At 35.8% G+C, this 24615-nt stretch overlaps 2 protein-coding genes and 2 long non-coding RNA genes across 13 annotated transcripts; 3 read left to right on the top strand and 1 right to left on the bottom strand.

The window, feature by feature from the left end:
• Window positions 1-1069: 1069 nt before the first annotated feature.
• Window positions 1070-2384, top strand: LOC120332738 (uncharacterized). Its single transcript, XR_005568140.2, has 4 exons — window positions 1070-1151; window positions 1253-1322; window positions 1745-1803; window positions 2066-2384. It is a non-coding gene; the product is annotated as an uncharacterized LOC120332738 (long non-coding RNA).
• Window positions 2385-2896: 512 nt separating this feature from the next.
• Window positions 2897-9119, bottom strand: LOC120332149 (uncharacterized). Of its 5 annotated transcripts, XR_013479891.1 has the most exons (8): window positions 7580-9110; window positions 7158-7437; window positions 6804-6978; window positions 6409-6564; window positions 5863-5969; window positions 5123-5211; window positions 4772-4819; window positions 2897-4512 (listed from the first exon to the last, which is right to left on the bottom strand). It is a non-coding gene; the product is annotated as an uncharacterized LOC120332149 (long non-coding RNA). The 5 variants fall into 5 exon arrangements; XR_013479893.1 differs by having other exon boundaries at window positions 5879-5969; window positions 6804-7437; window positions 7580-9119; XR_013479889.1 differs by having other exon boundaries at window positions 6804-7437; window positions 7580-9115.
• A 110-nt stretch (window positions 9120-9229) lies between these two features.
• Window positions 9230-19502, top strand: LOC120332148 (L-threonine ammonia-lyase-like). 6 transcript variants are annotated; one of them, XM_078119126.1, is made up of 11 exons: window positions 9347-9446; window positions 12375-12447; window positions 14334-14502; window positions 14615-14685; window positions 15366-15537; window positions 15895-16010; window positions 16329-16491; window positions 16645-16767; window positions 17075-17253; window positions 17427-17594; window positions 18122-19502. In XM_078119126.1, the coding sequence occupies exons 3-11, from the start codon at window positions 14359-14361 to the stop codon at window positions 18300-18302; spliced, it is 1317 nt and encodes a 438-aa protein (XP_077975252.1). In that variant the 5' UTR covers window positions 9347-9446; window positions 12375-12447; window positions 14334-14358; the 3' UTR covers window positions 18303-19502. The 6 variants fall into 6 exon arrangements, with proteins under 6 accessions (XP_077975250.1, XP_039255266.2, XP_039255264.2 ...); XM_078119124.1 differs by lacking the exon at window positions 12375-12447 and having other exon boundaries at window positions 9230-9446; window positions 14334-14484; XM_039399332.2 differs by lacking the exon at window positions 12375-12447 and having other exon boundaries at window positions 9231-9418; window positions 18122-19501.
• Window positions 19503-20315: 813 nt separating this feature from the next.
• LOC120332629 (exosome complex component 10-like) lies at window positions 20316-23026 on the top strand. The gene has a single exon (XM_039399921.2). The coding sequence runs from the start codon at window positions 20371-20373 to the stop codon at window positions 22750-22752; it is 2382 nt and encodes a 793-aa protein (XP_039255855.2). The 5' UTR covers window positions 20316-20370; the 3' UTR covers window positions 22753-23026.
• The last annotated feature ends 1589 nt before the right edge of the window (window positions 23027-24615 follow it).

Here is a 24615-nt window from a genome sequence, read left to right as displayed (position 1 = left end):
TTCGGCTTCAATATTTACTAACAGATTGTAAAATTTTATTTCATGTGCTAAAATTTGTCGAATCTACTGGTAGACCATTTAATAGCAACAAAGAAATTATTTTATATAATTTCCCCTAGATAAATAAATAGCCTATCACGACCTGGTGCAAAAAGCTTTGATTGAGCTGTAAGCACCATACGACCCCTATCACACACACACATTTCAGTTCAGGGTGTGGTAGCGTAAGGTCGTTTCTACGCTGGTCTGCGCTGAGGTATACGCAAAGTTCCCAGGCAAGGAAGGTCGGAATACCATTAGTTGTCAACAGTGTTTCGACAAGATCATTAATTTATACTGTCGCTTAATGTTTACTCCATAATCTCCAGCTATATTTTAAAAGTTTATTGATAATAATTTAGGTATACGTAGAACTTAGAAACACATAGACTAACTCGATACGCCTTTGTTTCTGTCATATTCATATTTCTGATTATCATTTTGAGTGTTAAATGATAATTCTATTTTTTGTAATCCTATATTTTCATATTACACGTATTTACTCTGCATGTGTACTTTTTTATTTATCTCGAGCACGTAGTTTCTGATTTATTGCAAAATTGATGACGTTTGTTCGGCCATTTTGTCGCTTTTTGATGTATTGTGAGCTGCTGCGCTTCCCCGAACTACTATTCCTCAGCTGTCGCAACAAACGACAGTTTTGCTTTTACGGAGTCGTGCTTGTTCGACACTAATTTGTGAGAAATAAGACGTCGCTGGAAGGCTAATAGTAGATTTTCAAATATTTGTGATCTTACGGGCCCGTTATTCTACCCCAAAATTTGTTGTTTTCCATAGTTCACTGACAGAACTTTTTCCTATATGATAAGCTGTACAATGCTTCAAAATTTGGTTGCAGTTGTAATTCTTATATTAGTGTTGATTTTTGTGCCCACATTAAATTTATTGAAGTTGTCTGGATCAAAGTGTTATTGTTTATAATTTTTTAACTCTGTATCATCGCCCTTTTAGCTGCCCCTGAATAAGCTAAGGAGATGGGTCATAACTTTTACTCTAAATTACAGGCCCACAGGCGAAGAAAGAAGTGAAAAAAAAACTTTAGCAAATTATGATAATGACCAGATTGATGGTCGGGTGACGTAAATAGAAAGGTAGGTAATGATCAAAATACATTACAAATTTTAAGGTTTATCAGATTTAGCACAACTTGATTATTAATGCACTCGTTTTATAATTTTTAATTTAATTACAGGGCTTTGCGAAGATAGAAGATATTGTAACTGCTGGTGGTCGAGGGAAGACTGGTGGATGTAAATTGATAGGTTGGTCGTATTTTCTATTTTATGAAAAAAAATTTTATTGGGTGCATGGGCGTATATTAAACGTAAAAAATATTTTTTTAAATTGCACAATGTATGCTATTGTATGATGAGAGCGCGTTAATTATAACAAATTTTTAAAGTGACTTTTGCGTACGTGGGTTGTATCGTGATATTTGCGCTTCAATTTGAACGAGCGTGGCCTATATTACACTCTATGCATAAAATGCAACTTGTAGTTAGAGCTCGCTCTATCTATTATACTGCTTCTTGGGTCGTGCTTCGACTCTAATATTAGTTTCGAAATGCTCGACCCCAATATTTACTTCATCAAGACATTTTTTGGATTTTAGATAGTAATTACCAACAATTTCTAGGAGTATTATCCATCTATAATTTGTTTTGTTACACGACTAAATGTACAGGAGACAACTCTCCCCGGCACAACTATGACCACATTTTCATCAGAACAATATAACCGAAAGTAAGTCCTTATGAACATACAAATCTTGTAGCTAAATATAATTTTTCGCTGGAATTATATAAATCGGGTCATTTTCCTGTGTCTGTCTTGTAATTATTTTCGCTTGTATATTGTCCGTTTTTCGTTAAAAATGTGCTCCTGACCCACTTTATTGTGCACCATAAACAAATCTACCTTTACCTTACATTCCAAATTATCAAGGCGTGTATATGATGATGTGCATATTAATGATTAAATCTAACTAATCCTCAATTGATTTCAGGTATACATCCACGAAGTAAAATGAAATTAATCTTTGAAGACAATTAAACGAACCGTCGTGTAAGCAGGTGAAACTGTTATATCAAAATTTGCAAATACAAACTGTACTGAGTGTTTTTGAATCGACTATTCTTTCATTCACCCAGTTAATTCTTTGATCCTGCACATCACATCGTTAAACATGATGTAGAAGTCCCAACGGTTATACAAATTACAATATGAATTTTTGTCGATTTCGGCCATTTTTCATCAGATGATTGTGAATATTTATTTAGTTTCCTACATTCTCCATGACGTACGTCACCTTATTATCTCATCGAATGTTCGTATTTTCTTAAAAGACTTTATCGGGCTCGAACTTTGGACTTATGATAAACTCGATGTGAACCTAACCACTAAACCACAACAATGCTGAGTTCCAACTCTAGTACTTATCTACTTATCTATCCAAAGGGATAATCAACCTTATTTCCCAGATTTCGTGACCCCGCCTCTTGATAGATGAGTATTGGAATTAAAGTGTTTGACGTGGTGTAGTTGTAAAGCTAAAATTTAAGTCCAAAGTTCGAATCCTACGAAGTCTTTTGAAATATATCGATTACAAAATATGGGGAGGAGACGTCATTAAAGGAAGTATAAGGCTGTATAGTGACGATTATCCGATAAAAATGGCCAAAAACGAATAATATCCAAGGGGGTTACCCTTAATAACGTCAAAATCACCACCGATCAAGTGTGGCCAAAGATAATTATAGATAATCCTTGCCCTGTAACCCCCGCTTAGATTCAGTCTATGCCCGTCAAACTTCTCCTGCCCGGAATAAAACTTGATGTCATTTCGGAAATATTTTATTGTTTCAGCAAAGCTCAAGTTTATCTTGAAAACATTCGTTAACATTAAATCAGATATACCAAGACAACAGTACACACAATTAAAATACACTATGTGAATCATAAATTTGGATTTATTCCCGAAAAAATAAAGTACGTCTGAAATTAGGTAAATGCGGTAAAGTTAAGAGCTGCACGTGTCATTTCTGCAGCCTATTTTTCTAATTTTAGTGACAAAAAAAAGCACTTTAGAAACACAATCGTAAATTTCAGCTTAAAAGTGCCATTTTGGGCGGCTATATTTTAGAAATAATACAACGAAATTAGTATTTAGTTGCAGGCATTACATTACAACGGGCTGTGTGGAATTCACCTTCCATGCCTTTTCCTCGTCATGCGGTCCGCATCCGGATCTTTTCGAGTATTTGATTCGGACCGCATTCAATAGTTTGGATCATTAGCCCCACTTTTAAAGTTCCCATTTATAAAATGACTTTTCTAGTTTTAAATATATATGTATAGAACCATAACACCATGATTGTTCGAGAAAGTATGCGAATAAGGATGCCGAAATATAACTAATGGAAAGACCGGACCCAAATAATTTTGAAGTTTTGTATGCGGACCTTCGATGAAAATAGTTGAGCAGCCCTGATATAGACAATCGGCATGTATACTGCTTCCATGCGATATGTGAATAATTAAAAAATTAAAGCATTGCCCATATAAGGGATGCCTTCAGAGACTTCATCATATATGAAACAACAATTCGCAGTGTATTACTCAATTCGCAGTGTATTACTCAAATGATCTATCAGGGGTCGGCACCCTTTTATCGCTTACGAGCCAAAATTAGTGATTGCAAGTCTTGGCGGGACGCACATATTTTAGAAAGTAGAACGAATGGACGATGAATTATAATTGTTTTACACAGATCACAAGTTAAATTTTGAATTAAGACTGCGACAACTCCCGAACTCAACATAGTAGTGTTTAAAATGACATTTAATTAGACACTTTGCTGCATCATGCGTCAATAAATGGTAAACTTTTTTTTAATAATTTACTGAATATAGCCAAGATAGAAAAAAATTTATAAATGGGCATCACTAATCTTAGTTGTTCTTTGTAATGTTAATAAGCATATATATACTTCCAAAACATCGATGTGAATTTTTTTGCATGGTTTGTCAAATTTGGATAAAATTTTCCTTAACATGTTTTTTATAAAAATCTAGAAGTGATACATCTCGCATAAATTTGCTCATTGCATTGCATCTCCAATAATTCCATTTGGATATTTTCTGCGCCATTGGAACCCATCTGCACTGAGCATCAACTTTTCTGTGTTTTGTTGCCATTTGACTAATTATAATTAAATTATAGGATCAGTAAACGAGGAATTGTGTGAATTACACATTTGTTAGGTTACAGACCCCTGAATTTTATGTGAATGCGCAGTGTATCACTAAAAAAATAATGAACTATGGGAATATGATTCTAGCCGACTGTAAATAGATCAGTGTATTTTGGATTTACAAATTTTGACAAACAGTTTCTTTTCTCCCGCCGGTTTGTTTAATTTTCTTCATAGATATACTTCATTTTTCTTCGTATCTAATGAGAATTAGTTAAATTTGAAACAATAAACTTCAGCATTTATGCATGCGCCTTAATAATTTGGAATGTTCAACAGTACAGATAATTTAGATATGGTCTGTCTGTCCGGTCTGCTCACCTGTCCAATGATAAAATACGGAGCACATTTTTATAATGCGCGAGGCTGATAATTACAAGTTAGACAGAAAAATTTGATCTTTGCAAAAAATTATCTCTCTTAAAGCTACAAGATTTGTTTGCGTTGATAAGGACTTACTTGGTTATAGTTGTGCCACGAAGATTTACCTTCTCTGTACATTCAGTCCTGTAAAAAGAAAAAGAACTTCATGAATAATACACCTATAAATTGTTAGTTATTTACTATATGAAATCTGAAAACTATTTGAGGCAATCGAGATATAACGAGTAAATATTAGGGACGAGCATTTCGGACCGCGTATTAGAATCGAAGCACGACGCAAGAAGCAGTATAATAGATACATCGAAGTAGTACTTTAGCTACCAGACTGTAATTTAAGTAATACCTAACAATATTAAACCTTTGATTTGTAATCAAGTGATAAAACTGATAAAACTTCAGATGTTGTAATACCTTCAGACAAATTACCTTTATTTCCAGTTACGTAACACGACCATCAACCATGTCAATATCTTGTGACGACAGCTTTTCTTTCCCTTCTTTCTTCGCCTTATAGCCTGTGATTTAGATAAATAGTTAGAATTACTTTTTTTCTTTCACAATGATCAGCTAAAAATTTCGAAGGGCGATTACACAGAAACGATCTCACGCTACCGCGCCCCAAGTGCGCCCCAAGTGACTCCCGTAGTATCCGTAACTTCCGGCCTAACCCTAACCTGCTACACGTACTACGTTCCGGTGCCCCCATCTTGGTTCACATACTACGGGATTTGGTCGCCATAATTTTTACGTTCTTTTTATTATTATGTATTCTTGTTATGCCTGCATTTTAACAAGCGTTTCGTTTCGTCGGGAACAACGGTAAATTAGACAGCAGTGTGAACCAAGCAGTAGTTGTGGAAATTACTTCAACAAGATAATACTTTTCGAATTAATACACCTAACCGTTATTGGTAAAATGCCTAAATCTGTCATAAACTTTAAGACAAATACCTATCTTCCCTCACATAACTGTAAACGTCGCACGACCATCTATAACTCAATATCACGTTTGCGCTTTCATCCCCTTTGTAATTTTTACGTTGTCAATAAAAATAAACTCAAATGGTTGATGAAAAAGTTACAGGGTGTAGGTTTTACAAAATGCGGAAGTTACAAAGAATGAGACAACTATAACCAAATGCAAAGTCTAATATTTTATACTTAACTGAATAAATGTCTAACCGCATTTCCTACGGCAGATCCAGACGCCAACATTTTTTAGTTCAAAACATCCCGTCTTAATTTGCGTAAATACGATCGAAACCAGATTCAGCTAAAATGCAAAACAGTCAGATTATTCAAAAAACGTATTTATTTATACTTATATAAATACCATGTTGTTCATCGATTAGATTCTTGTAAAACCACGCTATTGTTTGAAATCACAATTCTAGTATTGGAGCAGGACTGTGTCGTTTTTTTCTATAATCCTCTTATGTGAAAGTATCACATATGATCGACTTATTGGCCACCCCTGACCTATACCACACTGCACCGAGGCCCCTTGGTGGATGGCCAAGTCCAGTCACACCAATCGTACGTCGAATCACTGAGTAACGCCTACTGCTAGTTTAATTAATGACGAGTTCAACCATTACATTTAGATGAATGACTCAAATCACCTCAGGTCTTCGTCAAATGGTGACTTGAGCCCAGTTAATTGATCGAGCTTTTTTAAAACCGCTCAAAATTTTACATAAATTAAAATTTACCTCCTCGATCTGTATCTAACTGTATCTTCCGTTTTCGTTTTCATTCAGACAATTCCAGAATTTGTGATCCGATTCCAATCTGATTCAATATTTGAGGGTATAATTTTATTCCAACTACTTTAGTAAAAAATGCGACTAAACGGAATTATGAATCACCTGTAAGAAAACAGCAAGCAAAGAAATCTAAACCATTTGGTAATTGTCGTAGGGTTATTTTATGTATAAAATCGCATACATCTGAATTTATTGAAAATGTAAATTTGAATGCAACGCTGCTCAACGCGTGTGCCCAGCAGTATGCAGCTTTTATATATAAATTGTAATTGAAAGTTCTTTTGAGGGATATATAAGAAGACACTTATGGTTGTTCGATTAAATTAGATATTAACAGTTACCTTATTAATCCTTGATCGCATCCCTTCAACCTTAACCTTCGCAATAACACTTCGTTCGTATCTTTTCTTTCCCCTTTTTCTTCAACAGTTCCACTCGTACACGTGCACACATATACGAAACAACAAATGTAGGCCTACGCCTATAGGCTAACTGCATTAGCATAGCTGTGAAAGACTTAGAAAAACGGTTGTAAACAAGAAAACGCTAGAATATAAAAGGATGGACATAACAAATGAATAAACAAATTAGGAGAAGAACGAAGTAGAAAAAATAAGGATAAAGAAACAAAGCGACGTGTCTGCAAAATGAGTGACCGTTGAAATGACAACAAAAAATTACGAAAATAATATCACCTGTGCTCTATATGGAACATTTTTGCACAACTGCATCTTTGTTGAGTTTAATTCCAGCGTAGACCTTATTTACGAAATGGTACAAACATCTTTGCACAGTCACATCTTCCCAGGGGTCTTGGACTCCACACAAATACTCTCTTCAATATCAATATATTGCTATGTTATGGCCTAACTGAAATTCCTAATTTAATGAATATTTAGTTAACTGTAGTTTCGGTTCCACTCCAGCAGTTCCTGATGTCAACATTCACAGCTTGTTTACATTCAGTCAGTTTGCCTAAACACGATATGAACTACTGTATATTATTAGGCTTGAATGCAATATAGAGGTTGTATAAAAACTAACAGAAGGCAAAAACATGGTAATTCTCATATTTGAAATCTAAAGCGTAAATATGAATACACTTAAAAATTCTTACTTGTTTTGGATTGCACATTTCTTGTTCTCGATCGCCTCCGTCTGTTTACGTCATCGTCATCGAGTCAATAATTGCACACCAAGAAGAATCCTTTAGTACTATGCTATGGCCTAACTGAAAGAGTATGTTTATGTTTATCCCTAATAATCATTGCATCTTCCGATTTAAATTCACCCCACCGATACAGAACTTGAAATCTCAATGCCACTTTGTAGACATTTGAATCGATAATAGTATTTTAGTTTAATTGCATTAGTGAAGCTGTCAAAATCTCAGAAAATAACAGTAAGGTAATACAAGCGTTGGATTATAGAAAGATTAGCGACAAAATGTGCACATGAACCAAAGGTACTGCAAACATTAAGGAGTTAAACTATTCACGAACCAAGAGGACATGAGGTAATTCAATAAGATCATCAAATATAAAGGGTTTTCATGAAATTTCATTTTGCTCAGTGAACTATAGAATTTTACGTCCCATCTAGCTCACATGACTACACCCTCACTAAACGATATATCACGAGAAATACTTAGTGAATGAATATATTTTACGTTGAGAAAGAGAATAGAACCAATACAATGAGAAGAATGTCTATTCAGGAACCAATAGGACGAAGGGAATCCTTCAATATAAATTCAGCTAATAATGTAGACAGTTTTCGTTGATTACTTATCAGTTGAATTCGCTTCGTGATATATAAAATTTTACGTATAATCTAGCTCACATTTGTGTAAGTAATTACCGATTTATCACGAGAAATATTCCGCGAATGGAAATATATTCTACATTGAAAAAGAAGAGATTGGATACCTTAAAAGAAAAACCATTTCCGGAGCAAGAGAGCAGTGGGAATCCTCCAATATCAACAAAAATATGTTTGTATTAGGTTTTTCGAATTTGCGTAGTGAATCATAGAATTTTACGTATGATCTAATTCACATGCATACGCCCTCAGTACACGATTTATCATGAGAAATGCATTTTGATTGGAATCGATTCAAGAAGAAGGACTATTCACGAACCAAGAGAACGGAGAATCCTACAATATAAATGGGGACAAAATGGTGGAGGGTTTTCGTCTATTACATATTAGTTGAATTTGTTCGGTGATATATCAAATTTTAGGTACCATCTAGCTCACATGACTACGTCCTCAGTACACGATATATTGCTGGTACCTGTGAGCCACCCTCTATTGTCATTCAGTGTAACTTCACCTAATCGTACGAATACCGCGACAGCGGAGCCTGTAGTGTCAAACTTGATTCGATCGACTAAACACCAAATGCAGGGACCGTACCGTGGTTTTATTTTCATATACTTCGTTCCTTTCTTATTAACGTCTTAGTACGGTCGTAGTACGCTATACTTTCTTTAGCTCTTGAAAAACAGGGCCACAGCATTAAGTTATGAAATATTTATTGACAACAGTATAATACTGGGTTACAGTCTTCTCTTCCTAGTTTTCTCTCCCCACAAGTGGCGATTCGCCGACTTATATATTCGACAGCACAGATTGGCCACCAAAAGTGTCACATCGTTAACACTCGTTTTGTTGTCGCCCCATCTGTTTAGTCGATCGAATCAAGGTTGACATTACAGGCTCCGCTGCCGCGGTATTCGAGCGATTAAGTGAAGTTATATTAAAAGACAATAGAGTGTGACCCACAGATACCAGCAATATCATGAGAAATACTTGGTGAATGGAAATATCTTTTACGTTGATAAGAAAAAGAGATTGGGTTCATTAAGAAGAAGGACAATTCACGAACCAAGAGGGCGAGGGAGAATATTACAATATCAACAAAAATGCAATTGTATTGGACAACTTCTTTCTAGTAACTAGTTACTTATCGATCTTGATCGGTAAGTATGTTGATAGGTATTTGTCTGTTTGTTAGATACACGCGATATCTCACGAAAACGAGGCTGAATCTGTTCCAAATTTTGCATGTGCATTCATCATATCTGGGAACAGTAGCCTATAGATTTTAGATGAATTATATTGTATAATTGACGAGTTGATAATTGTTTAGTGGTGGAACACGTGGTGTCGGTCTTGAGTCAAAGGATACACGCCGCTAGATCGATAAGTCGGCGGTCTCTGATGGCTATCTCGTTGATTAATTTAGTGAGTTATATTCTATTCTGTCCAGATCTTACATTGACAACGACTGCCATTATCTCTTATCAGCAGACATTTTCGTATGAGTTCAGAAAAAGTTGTCGGCATCTTCACTGCATATACGCTTGTCGTGAGGCTCCCAGAGTTACAAGCAACTTGACTACTTTTTGTGTAACTGCGCGTTCAGAATCTGTAGTATCTTTAAAGCTGCGTACCCAGGGGGACCCGTTCCCGAGTCTTCACTGGACATAACATCTAGTCTAAACCCAGGCAAAGAGCCCTGTTCACATAATGATGTGATAAATGATAAAACGTTATTCTGGAAAATCGCTGTCATAAAAGTTCCGATGCCGAGAATAATCCAGTGTCTTTTTTTGACTGTTCCAAGCCATCCACTGATGTCTGACTGACTTCCACGTGCGTCCTATTTGTACGACTGGTACATTCGAAACCTGTCTTACTTGCTTTTGGTTTTCTTTTCTTACAGTCCATGTTGTGAGCAACATTGCTAAAGCAGCCTACATTGCAATCAGACTACGTTGTACGTATAATGAAAAAAAAAACGCAAAGTGGAGTGATCTAGAAAGACATTATGCTATTACATTCAACGTCATTTAAACCGGAATAACCTTTTGTACTTTAATACCGTCAATCTGCGAATTCACCATTCAAAATTAAAATACCACCTTACTTTGGTGTTTTTAAAGCCGATGTAAGCTTTGTTACAGCCTTCTGCTTCCTTGGCTACAGGTATTTCCACGTTCCCTATCTAATTACATTATTCCCCTAATTACATTTCTGAATGGTTAATTCTTTTATCGTTTCTTCTCCAGGGTTGTTATAGCCATTAACCAAAATAAGCATACGCTTAGCGCACCACGAGAAAGGGGCACCACAGAAATTTTCATGGGCGACTGATAATTATCAATGGTATCTCAGTGTTTAATAAAGTAATTCGAGTTGGTCAGACGATTCGGGCCTCAATATTCGCTCGGTTAACATTTTTCATTTTCTCAATCTCAAGTACCATCGTACACCTCTCTATAAATGTTTGTAGATAAGAGAATTATTTCCAAAAAATAAATTAATCATAACTTAGCTTTTAATTAGTAGTGAATACCGAAACCTATTCAGATGACATGGAGCGCTAGTTTCATTATTTTAAATAAAAAGGGCACCAAAGTCTAAAGTGATTGGCGCCTCTGATAGGCCCTACCTGTGTTTATTTTTCTAAAGATAAGTCATTATACGTACATCTGTTCAGATTTATATTCGCTGATTCTAGTATTGTTCACCCCGATGCTAGATTTGAAGAAATTGTCAGGTTGCACTTGCACTGAATGACTTTGTCCCAAAAGTGTAGCCGAAACATTTCATTAAACATGCTTTTTCCAAATTATCACGGACTTCATATGCCTACTACTATCCGATATTCAATATTATGACTACTTATATATAGTGAATAAAGTATTATACAGAAAATTCAACGGCATCTAGACGCGCAATAAATGAAGATACTGCAAGGGAATAGAACAGAGCAACGACCGGATTCTCGAAAATGGACACTTAAACAAGAACTACGGAGCTACTATATTTGTTTATTCTCTTTTGAGTTGAATCACTTGCTTACTACAGTATTCCCAAACGCGCTGGAGAAATGTGCCAGTTGTCAAAAGAGTACTTCTTGTTTTCAATTTGTTTGAGAAATAAAAAGACTTTATTCGTTCTTGGGATAAGCAATATCAATTTTAATAACTTTTCATTTATGGATTTTTGATCTCCTCTTTGTGAAACATTATCATTCAGTAAATATTGGAATCAGTAAAAATGAAACAATCGTTTGGAGTTTTAAAGCTGTTTCAACTTTGCACGACACGCTATCAATTTTAATTAAGGTAACAAATAATGATTGAGATGGATGAGTTTGCAAATGCTGTCAAATGTATTGCAGCCTTTAGTGACGTACTCGTCGCATGTCATAAAGATATGAGGTTAATTAACATAAGAATACATGAAACATTATTTCATGGTGCGATGATTAAAACAACATACGTTATATAGTCGTTGCGATAAATACCACATGTACAATAATATATATAAATTTGTTATAAAGCAACATAGACAAAGAACTACCATATATCAAAGTATCGTCATTTCAACTCAAGCTAATGGGCATTGAATAGTAGCATTGGAGTACATTTGAATAAATTAAATATGTTGGACTTCGTGAGAAAAACTCTATTTATATTGAAGGCTACTGTCAGGTTGTCTCAGTATTGCAATTTTGTCAATATATATGGCATTTGTTTAATAGTTACTGTAAAATGTAAGGTCACTTATGCTTATTTTTCAGTGTAGATTTATGAGTAATTTCACCATTGAATATGAATCACGTATTAATCACGACTATATATCAACCAAGCCTGTTCAAAAATGGCCTATGAAAACAGTACCCGCAGATAGGCAACATATCATGTATAAAATTCTCGAATATACGTCATGAACATTTATTTAATCAAAACGTTTTGTGACAAGCCCACATTTTACTTATCTGCGATTGGTCAAGTTACGTCACTTGCTGGTTAAAATAGCTTTTGTGACCACCACACTTTTGACACTACTGAACTGAAATTAGCGTAAGCTCATGAGAGTGTGAAAATATATTTCAGTGATCATTTATATAATTCGACATGCGACTGTTTACAATCTCCTATCGGATGTTACAACTTTAGTGACAAACGCGTGAGTTTTATTTATTTATTTGTATTAAGTTCATATTTATAATAGTAAATCTAAGCTCACCAACTGTGTGATGCAGGATGGATCGCAATATTCGCAGTAGTGCATGGGTTTAGGACGGTACACATAAGTTCAGGAAAATGCCAATGAAATACTAAAATACCGCTACTATGAGCAAAGACAAAATTTATCATTATTTCGTTTGAAGAGTCTTTTTTTAAAAATTATATCATTTCTTTTAATTAAGCAAGTTAATCTACACTGTTTTGTTTTTTCTACGGGCAGAAATGTTTAGAAATAATTACTTATTGCAATTGATTCAATGATTCAATTGTATAGTTATATATTCGTAAATATTGTAATATAAGTTAGTATAGTATTTTTAATTTGAATTGATCAATGGCGCAAAAGACCACTGAAGTTATAAGCGCCGTAAACATATAACAACAACAACTAATCTACACTGGAAGCAATAGTGAACCTATTCCATCGCAAACAATAGAAATGAGAACTATTTTAACGACAGAATAGTAATAGAAAGTTATTTTTATATCAAGGGGAACAAACCCAAATTGCATTACACATCAAGTTAGCACACATACAACTTCGTAATATTTCTTGTTAACAAAATAGTTTCCGTAACGTCACTAATATTAGTCAGTCTTGTCAGAACCAGTGCTCCCGCGATATTTTACCCCATTTTGTTTTTAATTGAAGGTCATACCTAATTTGAAGTGTAACAAGTATTAGAAATACGATAATAATTTGTGCATATATTATTTGATTTGCAAATGAAATGAAATGCAATAAGACTAATTTGAATGGGCTAGTTATTTGCGTCGTTTCTCCAAGTTGTGCAATTTAATTGCCTTTAATTGGTGTATTCAAGGAGGCCACTACTCGAAATATATATATTGCTATTTGAATTTCGTTATCCCGAGTACATTTTTTGTCATGATTAACCGCTTGGCATACCGTAATTTTTTCATTACCTTTGTCAAACGTCAAGCGTTTTAACTTGTTTTTAAATCTAAGTTATGACCAGCTATATTGATACTGATTTCGTGATAATGTTCACAACCGTTGAAAATGTCAACATTACATTGATACATCAAATGTACTGTAATAGTTTGTAAGACTCGCACTTTTCAGCAAACTAGGGTTCAGCTCACAAAACCTGTTACGCGTACTTGTGGTATTCCACCCATTATTCCATCGAGTCAAAAATCCCCTACGCCACGGCAGAAATTTTTTCGCCATCATCTCACTCCAAAACAAGCGCGTTTGCCATCATACAGCTATCTACCTCGACAATAACCGTGTTTGTGGCTACTAAAGCGTGGAGTATTCCGCCATATGTTGCTCACCCAAGTGCAGTCACAGATTTCTCCTCGGTCTGCGGTAGCTAACATCGATCGAAGACAATTTTAAATGTTGCATAAGCAGTTTTACCAGAGCTCTGACAGAGACCTCGAGCCATAGTGAAGCTCACGATGTGGTAATACCTCCGAATCGAATATCGATTAAAAATGCTCGTTTCTCTTATTAGATTATTAAATTAATCGATGCAAATCGTTGTTTATCTCTATAATAACTCGTATTGATTTGCATCGGTATTTTTTTTTATAACTTCAATTTTGTAGTTTATTTGAATGTGCAATCCCCATCTCTATTTGACATAGACTGGTAGCGGTAGGTAGGGTCATGTAGAATTACAGTCATAACATAGTTTTTGAAACTGTTATAGTACTTCGGTCGCAGGACCCAAGTTGCACGGAGTCTAAACGTTGCCTCGAAAAGGTGCAAGAGAATATAAAGCGACTATAATAGAAATGACAAAAAAATATTGGACACAACAGTAAGTTCAATTACGCCTTTTCGTTTGACAGGAACGTTGAAATCGAGACAATATCAATGGATGAAGTCCTTGATACCGATTATATACCAGAGTTAGCAGATCCATACTGCAACAAAGACAATCCAGTGATAGTGACGCCTGGAAGAATACTTGATGCCCGAGATAAAATAAAAGATGGAGTGGTACGAACTCCATGTACGGTTAGAACCATAATACTTAATTGGTTTGTTTTGAATTGTATATTACCAATCTCAAATTAGCTATGGTGTTGTTTTTTAACAGAATCATATTAATTGATTAATTAATTAACAGAGAACCAGACTATCGGATCGTATAGGATGCAACGTTTACTTCAAGAAAGAGTTCATGCAATTCACTGGAAGGCAAGTCAGAGTTGGTTCTAATTTAAATTTTTTCCTTCTGTGTTTTATACCTGATGTTTTGACTTCAAGCTTTTGCTTCACGTCTCGTGCCAATCGTCAATTACTAACGCGCGATAAGCACTGCGATAATTGTACATAATTTTAGTATCTCATATCATTTCAGTAGTCACTTTTTCTCAGAGATGAGGGTATCAGTACTCTTGAGTGTGCGCGCGTGACTTGCTTTGCTCAGTGGTTTAAGATTTATTTTTCGCTAGAAGGCTATTACTTTTATTTATTTTAAAAAGTTCTGTGGCTCTATGGGATTTGTTTTTTGTGTGATGACTTCGTCAAAATTAAAAGCTGCGCTTCTTGTGGCGGTTCCACTTTCGCGTAAGTTCAAATTCGCTGCTCAGCTGCGATACGGTACCGGTAGGCTACCGTGAGATTGCATACCAAATCGTGTCCATATGTTCGAGCTCTCTTGTTAACAATATAATTTGTTTTACTTACCTTCTGAAACTTATAGTACCACTATATATAAATGATTTCAGTATCTCATTGCATTATAGTAGTCACCTAACTTTTTCCAAAAGAGGAGTATCCACCATTAACTCACCATTAACTATTTTGACTCAATCATGAATGATTTTTATTGAATAATGAATTTGGTAATTATAATTTTATCTTTTTTTCTCTAGTTTCAAAGATAGAGGCGCATTGAATTCCTTGATGAATTTAACGGAAGAGCAAAGAAAGCTTGGCGTAATCACAACCTCCGCCGGTAACCACGCTCAATCTGTGGCATATCAAGGTGGAAAACTTGGTATACCGGTTACAGTGGTCATGCCAAAGACGACACCATTAGTGAAAGTAGGTTCAGTTTTGAGGATAATTTAAACTTCGCCAGATTTGGACGTGAGTTTTTCTATAGCTATATGACTACTTGAGAGGGAATCGGAAGTTCACTGGAAATTCGAACCGAGCTTATTGATCAACAAACGTTTATACGTCTTGAATCACATCACGCTATTACTTGAACAATTGAATCTTGCACGAATTCCTCAGCTATAGATGTTTGATAGTATAGTATTCTGAATTTGAACAGCCCCATTCATACAAATGTAGAGTGATTTATTTATCTTGCGCGATATCTTTCTCGATAAATGCTGTTCTGTTGGATTTTTTATCATTTCCGCTCTTTTAGTATTTTTATTTTCTGTTTCAAAGATTAATAGCTGCAAAGACCTGGAAGCAAATGTTATTCTTCACGGAGACAGATTTGACGAAGCAAAATTTCGCGCTCTCACGCTTCGAAATGAGAGAAATCTTGTCTATATTGATGGGTATACCTCAATACCACTACTTTGAAGCCACATCTTCATTGATGTTTTGATAGTCTAATTAGGGTCTCTCATGTTCGTGAGGTTGAAATGAGGATAGAAACTGCATATTTACGTTACTGTACCAAACCATAAGCTAATGTTGATTAACGCTCTTAACTCTAACTGCTCAATAGTCTAGTAAATGTCCAAATAATTCAGCCTACTGCCCATTATCGTCCACTGCCTTGTATATTCACCTAATATTGAATTATTTATACCGATACTATAACCGTCATTTCCCGCCGAGATTTTATCATTTTTAATATACTTTTTTTCAAGATTCGATCATCCTGATGTGTTGGCTGGTCAAGGGACAGCAGGCATTGAGATTATGGAAGACGTACCCGATGCAGACTATATTGTTGTTCAGATAGGTGGTGGTGGATTGATATCCGGAGTCTCGGTTGCGGCAAAATATATAAACCCGAATGTCAAGATCATTGTAAGTTTAAAATCTAACTGAATCAAATTCGTATTATATTAAATCTATTTATGCAATGAACAAGTGCAGGAAATTGTTCTCTTCAGGCATTTAATTAATGTTTGGTTAGTCGTCGCCGCGCTAAATCCTTGATAAAAAGTTTCAAATTTTAAGGGCGTCGAATCAGAACGATGTCCAGGGTGGCACACGGCCAATGAGCACAGACGACCAGTCAGATGTTGCAGTACTATGAATGGAGCTACGCAATCGATTGCAGACGGATTAAACGTTTTGAGAGTAAGTGGTATCATGTTAAGCGTCTTTCGGTGCTGTGCCTCAGCTTTGAATTGTCTGCCGGTGGTTTTTCGTCACAAGTTTCCGTGTTCCCCATTTATTCATTCACGCGCGAGTGTCTGAAAATCATTGTTTCAGAACAATTTCCTTCAGGAAATTATGTTATACGCTTGTCTGGCTATAAGAAAAGTGTGTTATATCTGAATTTAGCAAAAGGCATACTCATGCCTTTAGTCGTTATTGATGCCTCACAAATAATTGAGTCTTTTTCCGAATCTTATAAATATCGCAATTGAAAATATTTGTACAGGTTGGATATAACTCATTTGCAACGGCACAAATTGATAAGCTCATATCAGTTCCAGAAAAGTATATTACTACAGCCATACTACATTTATTGGAAGGAGAAAAATCGGTGGTGGAAGGAGCAGGTGCAATCGGATATGCAGCATTGCTTTCCGATAAACTACCTGAAGTAAAGGGCAAAAAGTGAGTTTCGGTGCAATGTGTCAGTAAATTCTTCATTGTGTTTATTGTTTCATTTAATAATATGTATAGTACTGCACAGTGGCGTTAGTAGTTTGCTTGTCATTAACCTGAAATCTAACGATAGCGAAACTTGTGCTAATTGCGAACTGAATTTGTCCTTTTCTTTCCCATAGAGTTGTATGCATATTAAGTGGAGGCAATATAGATGCAAACATCTTGACACATGTCATAGATCGAGCATTAGTACAAGAGGGAAGGCTATCACGATTTTTAGTGGCTGTGACTGACCGACCTGGCGGTTTGGCAAGACTTACAGATATGTTGTCTGATTTAGGAGCAAGGTAAGTAGGCGTATACAGATTGTTATGGCGCATTGATTTTGGAATATTATTTTATGATCCGTGCGCAAATTTGAGAAGGAGCAAACGATTCTTATGTTATCTTCGAAGAAATAAATATATATATATATATAGGGCTCGAGTGGAATGTGAATGTCATTTACTTGAAACGGTTGTCACATTGGTACTCGAGGTGTATAGTGCATTTTCACCACGACCAAATAGCGTCTGGCCGAATAGCCACTATTGTTTATTGTACGGATAATGGGAATGATGAGGGATGATCTTCAAATGCTAACAGAGTCGGGTACTATACGCTCTGATATATATATTCATTAAAATCCATTTTAATTATAAACTGAGAATTATCATAATTATATATAGTCCACCCCTGAGCCAGCGATTGAATGATGGGATCTAAAGATTTCATGATTGGCATATGTATATTTATAATATTCTATATAGGGAGGCTGCATGATGTTTATTTGTTTTAATGATTTAATCACTGTCCATATATCATAACATTACAGCATCAAAGACATTGGTCACGACAGAATGTCTTTGCCTTCTCACGTCTACATGGCGGCAATTACCTGCACCATCGAAACCAGGAACAAAGGTCATGCAAAACTAGTCCGTGAACAACTAGAACAATTTTACAAAAATGACCTCAAGTGGCAACAATTTCACGATGACAACGCACTTCATTAAGAAACCAAAAGTGTCGATGAACAGTGGAAATATAGTAATATAATATATTACAGCAACATACACCTCAGAAAGCAGTGATGTTATCAGACGCATATATTTAACCAACTCTGCCTCCTAATCAAATCTACGAGTGTCCATATTTTGCACATTTCTGTGTAATTTTATAGACTTGATCGCGACCTTTTAGGTTATTTTTCCATTGCTTATCTTTTCATGCTTTATTTCTATTTACTTTATTACAACTGGAATCATAAAACAGTTTAATCAGCGACAGACCCAATATACCAATAGTTTATTTTTGAACTCGAAATCACACCATACATAGAAAATTGGCACAAACAGCACAAAACAATTTGACTTTTTGGAGTACTGCTGATTGCTGAAAACTAGACTAGACTTTAAAAACGAAAAATTACGAGCAGTCACACCTTAATAAAAAGAAATAAAAGCAGGTTTTATATAAAATCTGGCAGTCATGTTAATTGTTTTCAAATTCTTTTGAACCTAGCGTTTTCAACTGAAAAGTTCTCCCGTTTCATTCAGACATTTTTGCATTAGGTAGGGCTTTCATACTTATTCAGGAGCTGAGGAAAGCCGATAAGACAACTCAACCAAAAATCATATGACGAACCACGCCCACTTGCTCGTTCACGAGTCTATGTCAGGTACAAAAATAGTTTACTATTAACTTTTTAAGATGCGTTGATAGTGGATGAGGACCACCCTACGATGGTGAGGATTCCGCCAATCCTCTCGCCAACCGTTGAGGCTATCAAACAAACCATTCGTAGGCCATTGAATATCTACCATACCATTGTGTTGAAGCCATCCGGGGAATTCTCCTCACGAGTGAATCCCAATCGTGAGCGCATTTCGAAAACGAGAGGAAGGTCATTTTAGGCAGAGCACTATATTAATTATATTTAATCATATTACCCCTCAACAGCCACAAAGTATATCTAAACATAAAATTTTAATCCTGATTCCTGATCCTGAGTTTGTGTTGACTGGAAGTAATGATAGTGCCGCTGCTTGAAGGCAATACGAGGGTCCTCGCGAAATCTGTCCCACAATTAAAATTAGTTACCGTGATTTTTTATATTCAATGTTTCTCATAATGTTCTTATATTGTGTTGATAAATAAATGATTATCAATTGATTGTGAAAATGTTTGCTTTACCGGTGTGTATGTGCCTCACTTTCGCTATCATATGAAAGATCTGCCGAGTTGCCTCCAACTAACCCTTCATATTTACAAATGTGGTACTGGTACAGTTCACTAATTATAATAAATGCTTTTGCAAATAGCCTCTACATATACTTCTAATAATATATGTTCCAACTAAGTCAAAATAAACTCATAATGTACTTACCGCAGGATTAAGATTAAAAGGCATGACGTCGGTTTCGTGAACGGCACGTGCTTGAGTCTATTGGTCGAAAGGTAATGTTGCCGAGAATTTCTGGTTTTGTTGCAGGAGCATGTTTTCATAATTCTGTAATTTACCCGGGTTGGCGATTTTTTCTATTTATTTTTTTACTTCGAGACGTTTTCAAAATCAGCATCTCTAAACTAGAGTAGCGCACACTTGCTAAGTTAGGAAGATAATTTTTCTAATAGCCTAATGTCAGAATAGCCGAATAATTCGCTTTGCTCAGTGACTGCAATAAATATCAGAATATCTTGGGCTTGGGTGAATCTGTAGGCTAAATTGATTTTGCTACATACTGCTGTACTGACATACGGTACGGTTTTACTGTTAACCACAACATACATTCATATCTTTATCTGTATTGTATCCACTATCCTATCAAACGGTGGAACGTTAACCGGTTCAGACTGACACAGATATGCTGATACTGTGATATGAGATTTTCCTGCAGTCAGGCATTGCAGGAGTCAGGAAAGTCACGGTACGGGTACACAGTACGGACTTGAATCAACCACAGTCTGAGCGTACACCTGTACACAGATACCAGTAGATCTATACTTCAAATATATTGAGCCTGTAACTGATTATACGTTTTTTATTTCAGTATTTCAAACATTAAAAGGAATAACAGAATAATGGATGCTAATTCTGATAAAGGTTTTGCCAGTGGTAGTTTGGGTGATGTTGATGAATATTCAAAAAAAGTATTGAGTGCTTTAATGACAACTATCAAAGCAAGTAGTAGTTTGCCTCACTCTTCAGATGATTTCGACTTGTACAGCAGCTTTCCTGGTTTTCGCGCATTCTATAACAAACAAGGTTCAAGGATTTTATCAAACATCAACTCATTTCTACATCATCAAGGAATAAAGACTTTGCCACAAACTGATGGACAAACGAGTAGTGGTAATGTTGATGTAGATGATCATTACGATCGTATTGTTGAAGCAAATGACATGATGTTGGAACAAATATCCACATTATTAGAACAAGCTACTGCACCGAAAAAGGACAATTCACAACCAGATACTGATGTCGTTATTCAGCAACCTCTAGTTTTCATTACGAAAACTAAGCCGATTGTTTCGTCATGGAACAGAGAAAATAAATATGGCAAACAACAAACTTTCAAATTATTCCATGCACATAATATTATGAGGCCACAAACGAAATTCAAAGATAAAATTGACAACAGTAATCTACCTTTTGTTCCAAAAATTACAGAGAAACCAAATGCTGTGAAACAGTTACCGAAAGCTTTAGTAAATTTACATTCACAATCATCTGATGGTGGTGTTTCACTTGCCATTGTCAATTTGGTAAGACAAGGTAGAGAATATAACGCAGAAGATCAAAATATATATGGTCACCCATATGAAACGGAGCTTGCAAATTTGAAATTTTTAAACAAGCAGCTTCAAAGAGTCGAACCACAAAAATATGATCCTTTCCCATCAGAGCCATGCGAGGTTATCACGAATTTAAATGAACTGCTCGATGTTATTGAGCACTTGAAAACTTGCCCTGAATTTGCAGTTGATCTGGAACATCATTCCTATCGATCTTTCCAAGGTATAACCTGTCTCATGCAAATATCGTCGAGATCAAAAGACTTTTTGATCGATACATTAGAACTACGATCAGAAATTCACAGATTCAATGAAGTATTTACAAATCCTAATATTGTAAAAGTATTTCATGGTGCTGATTTTGATGTGCATTGGTTGCAGCGCGATTTTGGAGTGTATGTTGTTAACATGTTTGATACTGGTCAGGCCGCAAGAGAAATGTGTTTAGGGCATTTTTCTCTTGATTATTTGTTGCAAAAGTATTGTGATGTTCATGCAGATAAAAAATATCAACTTGCGGATTGGAGAATCCGGCCGATACCAGAGGAAATGAGAAAGTATGCGCAAGAGGATACTCATTATTTGTTATATGTGTATGATATAATGAAAAATGAACTTCTGGACTTGGGTGCCACAGGTCAAGCTTCTGGTACTGGTACCACAAGACTCCTCAATACTCTATATAGAAGTCGTGATGTTTGCCTACGAAAATATGAGAAGTTTCTACTTACGCCTACATCACATCTTAAATTATATGAGAGACGGAAAAGCAGAAAACAACTTAATAACAAGCAACTTGAACTTCTGAAATTGCTTTTTGAGTGGAGAGACACGATGGCAAGACAAGAGGATGAAAGCCCTGGTTACGTTTTACCTAATCATATGCTTTTTCAAATTGCTGAAATCATGCCCAGAGAGGCACAAGGAGTACTTGCATGTTGCAATCCAGTACCACCTCTTGTCCGTCAACATGTTCATGCAATTCATCAGTTAGTTTTGGAAGCAAGAGCAAAAGGCTCTGGTAAGAAGACAGATGCATCACATATCAGCACACCGACTGAAGTACCCGTTCCAGCAAAACCTGATGAAGATGCTTATGATGATATATTGACTTGCCCACATGACTTATCTAATTTTGATCTTTCTACACCAAACACTAAACATAAACCGCCGCAAGTATCGACTGCTCCACAATCGTCATTTCTCTGTAACGACGGTCGTCCTCAACCATTACTTACAGGTCAATCTAGTAATCCAACCAGTCATATGCAAGAAGCAAATTGGGATCCATTTTCAAAGTATTTTCCCCCTAAAAATGATTTGCCAAACGCACCAACAAAATGTATAACATCTCTTGACGATGTGAGCTTGAAAACAATGCTGAGTCTTGAATATGCTTGGAAATTGAAAAATCTTCATGGTGATAAACAAGAGCAAGCAGAAGAGAAGAAAGTTGTACAAAAACAAAAGCAACAAGAAGAAGATGTTATTATATTAAGTAATTTACCACAAGTTCATGGACAGAAGCGTCACCCACAACCAAATCAAGATAAAAAGATGTCGAGACATGCCAAAAAGAAAGCGAAGAAACTTGCAGTAAATTCGGATATACAACCATTTGAATATACCCAAGAGCATTATAAAAGATTCCATTATCATAAAAAATGACATTTTCGGACATTATCAACCTACTGTCATATTCTATTATGGAATTAATGTAATTCACAGCTGTCCGTAATGTGCTGAATAGTAGTGAATATGGAGAGATGCTATATCAGATCCGTCTGGAAGATAATAAGTGGTACAGATATTTCTCTGTTCAAAAAATTTTAATTTGGATTCACCTACTCTTCTCGACTGCCAAAATTTTTGCATGCACTGATTTAGTTCATTTAATGAAATTCACTGTCTTTTTGGCCAAATATAAAGGAAATATTTACAATTTTTCCTTCATGTCGCATTGTGGATAGTATGGCAAAGTATTAACATACCCTGTTGGTATTGTGTAGTTTTGGATATCAGGATAAGGGGGGTTTTCTGATAGACATTAATTTTTGTCTTGGCGAGTCATGGGGTATGACGCAGGGGCTAAGGGACACGAAGCTGGATAACCTATGGTAAAGTCGAGGTTTTGTTTGGATACTCCCGTAGTATGTGTACCGGATTAGGCCTCAATTTTCTTTATTTTAGTTCGGGACTGTCTTTGTTATCCAAGTGAATATCCACCCTGCCCATAGGGGTTCAGTCTCTTTACACGACTTGATGTAAAGTAGACGAACAAAATTATTTCCTCCATATTGGTACACATAGTTCTGGAGCGCTGTTGTTTGTTGGTCTCGCTCCATGCTCCCACATCTACCAAAAAATAGAGATCCATGTGTTTAGTGTCAGCTTGTCAAGAGCCTTGTTCAGAGTATAGAATCCTAATGGAATTAGGTATTACTGATGTTGGGCCTGTATTCGAATCCGGAATTGCAATATAAGATAACGTTAAGTAATTAATTATTCAGGAAGCAGTTTAACTATGCAGCAAACTACAACCCCATCTGGATTCGAAATTTGTTTGCTTGTGGGCGTATAAGACGAATACCTGCTTTCAAGCCGAGTCCAGCAGCTGTAACCAATGTTCCTTCTAATTTTTTGTAGTATATGTGCGCAGAAATTATTTTTGGTGTGCGCATTTTTTTGGAAATCACTAATATTTGTGCAAAAACCAATAAAGAAATTTTGGCGTTCTAACCGGGTAATAAGTGGGCCAACAACAAACTTTCTCAACCTGCCAACCGAGCATTTGTTACATTACATCGAAATACGTCTGTGCGCAGTAAATCTATGCGTGTGCGCAGCCTCTGTAAGCTGTGTGCACGCGCACACCTTAGAGGGAACACTGTCTGTAACCCATGATTATTTTTTTCACGACATTTACGATAGACAAAGCTCAAGGTATATTTGATCCATCTTATCAGCCATTCTCAAGGAAGCCAGGCCCAGATTCCATTACAGACAATCTTTTTTAGCACTGATGACAAACTCAATATCCTTTCTACTAGTCAAGACATAAATACATATTATGGAACCATCTCATTCAATTGTTTAAACAGCAATCAATCAAACAAATCATTCTATTTCATGATGAATCAATACCGAAATGCATGTATGTGAAAAACAAAGTGTTATGTAAATATGCTTTTCTCGTAACTTCAAGACGGGCAGAAATACAGCCTCTGGACTTTAACAAGCATGATTTTAATCGAAGGTTATAGCAAGCCCACAATTCATCGAAGATGAAAATATGGCAATGCCTAAATTGATATTGCACAAAATGTTAAGGCGTACCGTTATAGAATAAGATAACAAACGAGCTGTATTTTTATATATATATATATATGAAAATTATAAAATAATTAATGGTATGTTAGATCAGGGGTCACCAAACTACGGCCGTCATTTTATCCGGTCCGCAATAACACGCAAAAATGGCTAAATTTTTTTCCAAGGAAGATTTTCACGAGCATCGTCGTCCTTGTTTAT

The sequence above is a fragment of the Styela clava genome, chromosome 13, assembly GCF_964204865.1.
Source record: "Styela clava chromosome 13, kaStyClav1.hap1.2, whole genome shotgun sequence".
In the NCBI taxonomy this organism is placed as follows: Eukaryota; Metazoa; Chordata; class Ascidiacea; order Stolidobranchia; family Styelidae; genus Styela; species Styela clava.
This window is presented reverse-complemented; position numbering and strand designations above follow the sequence as displayed.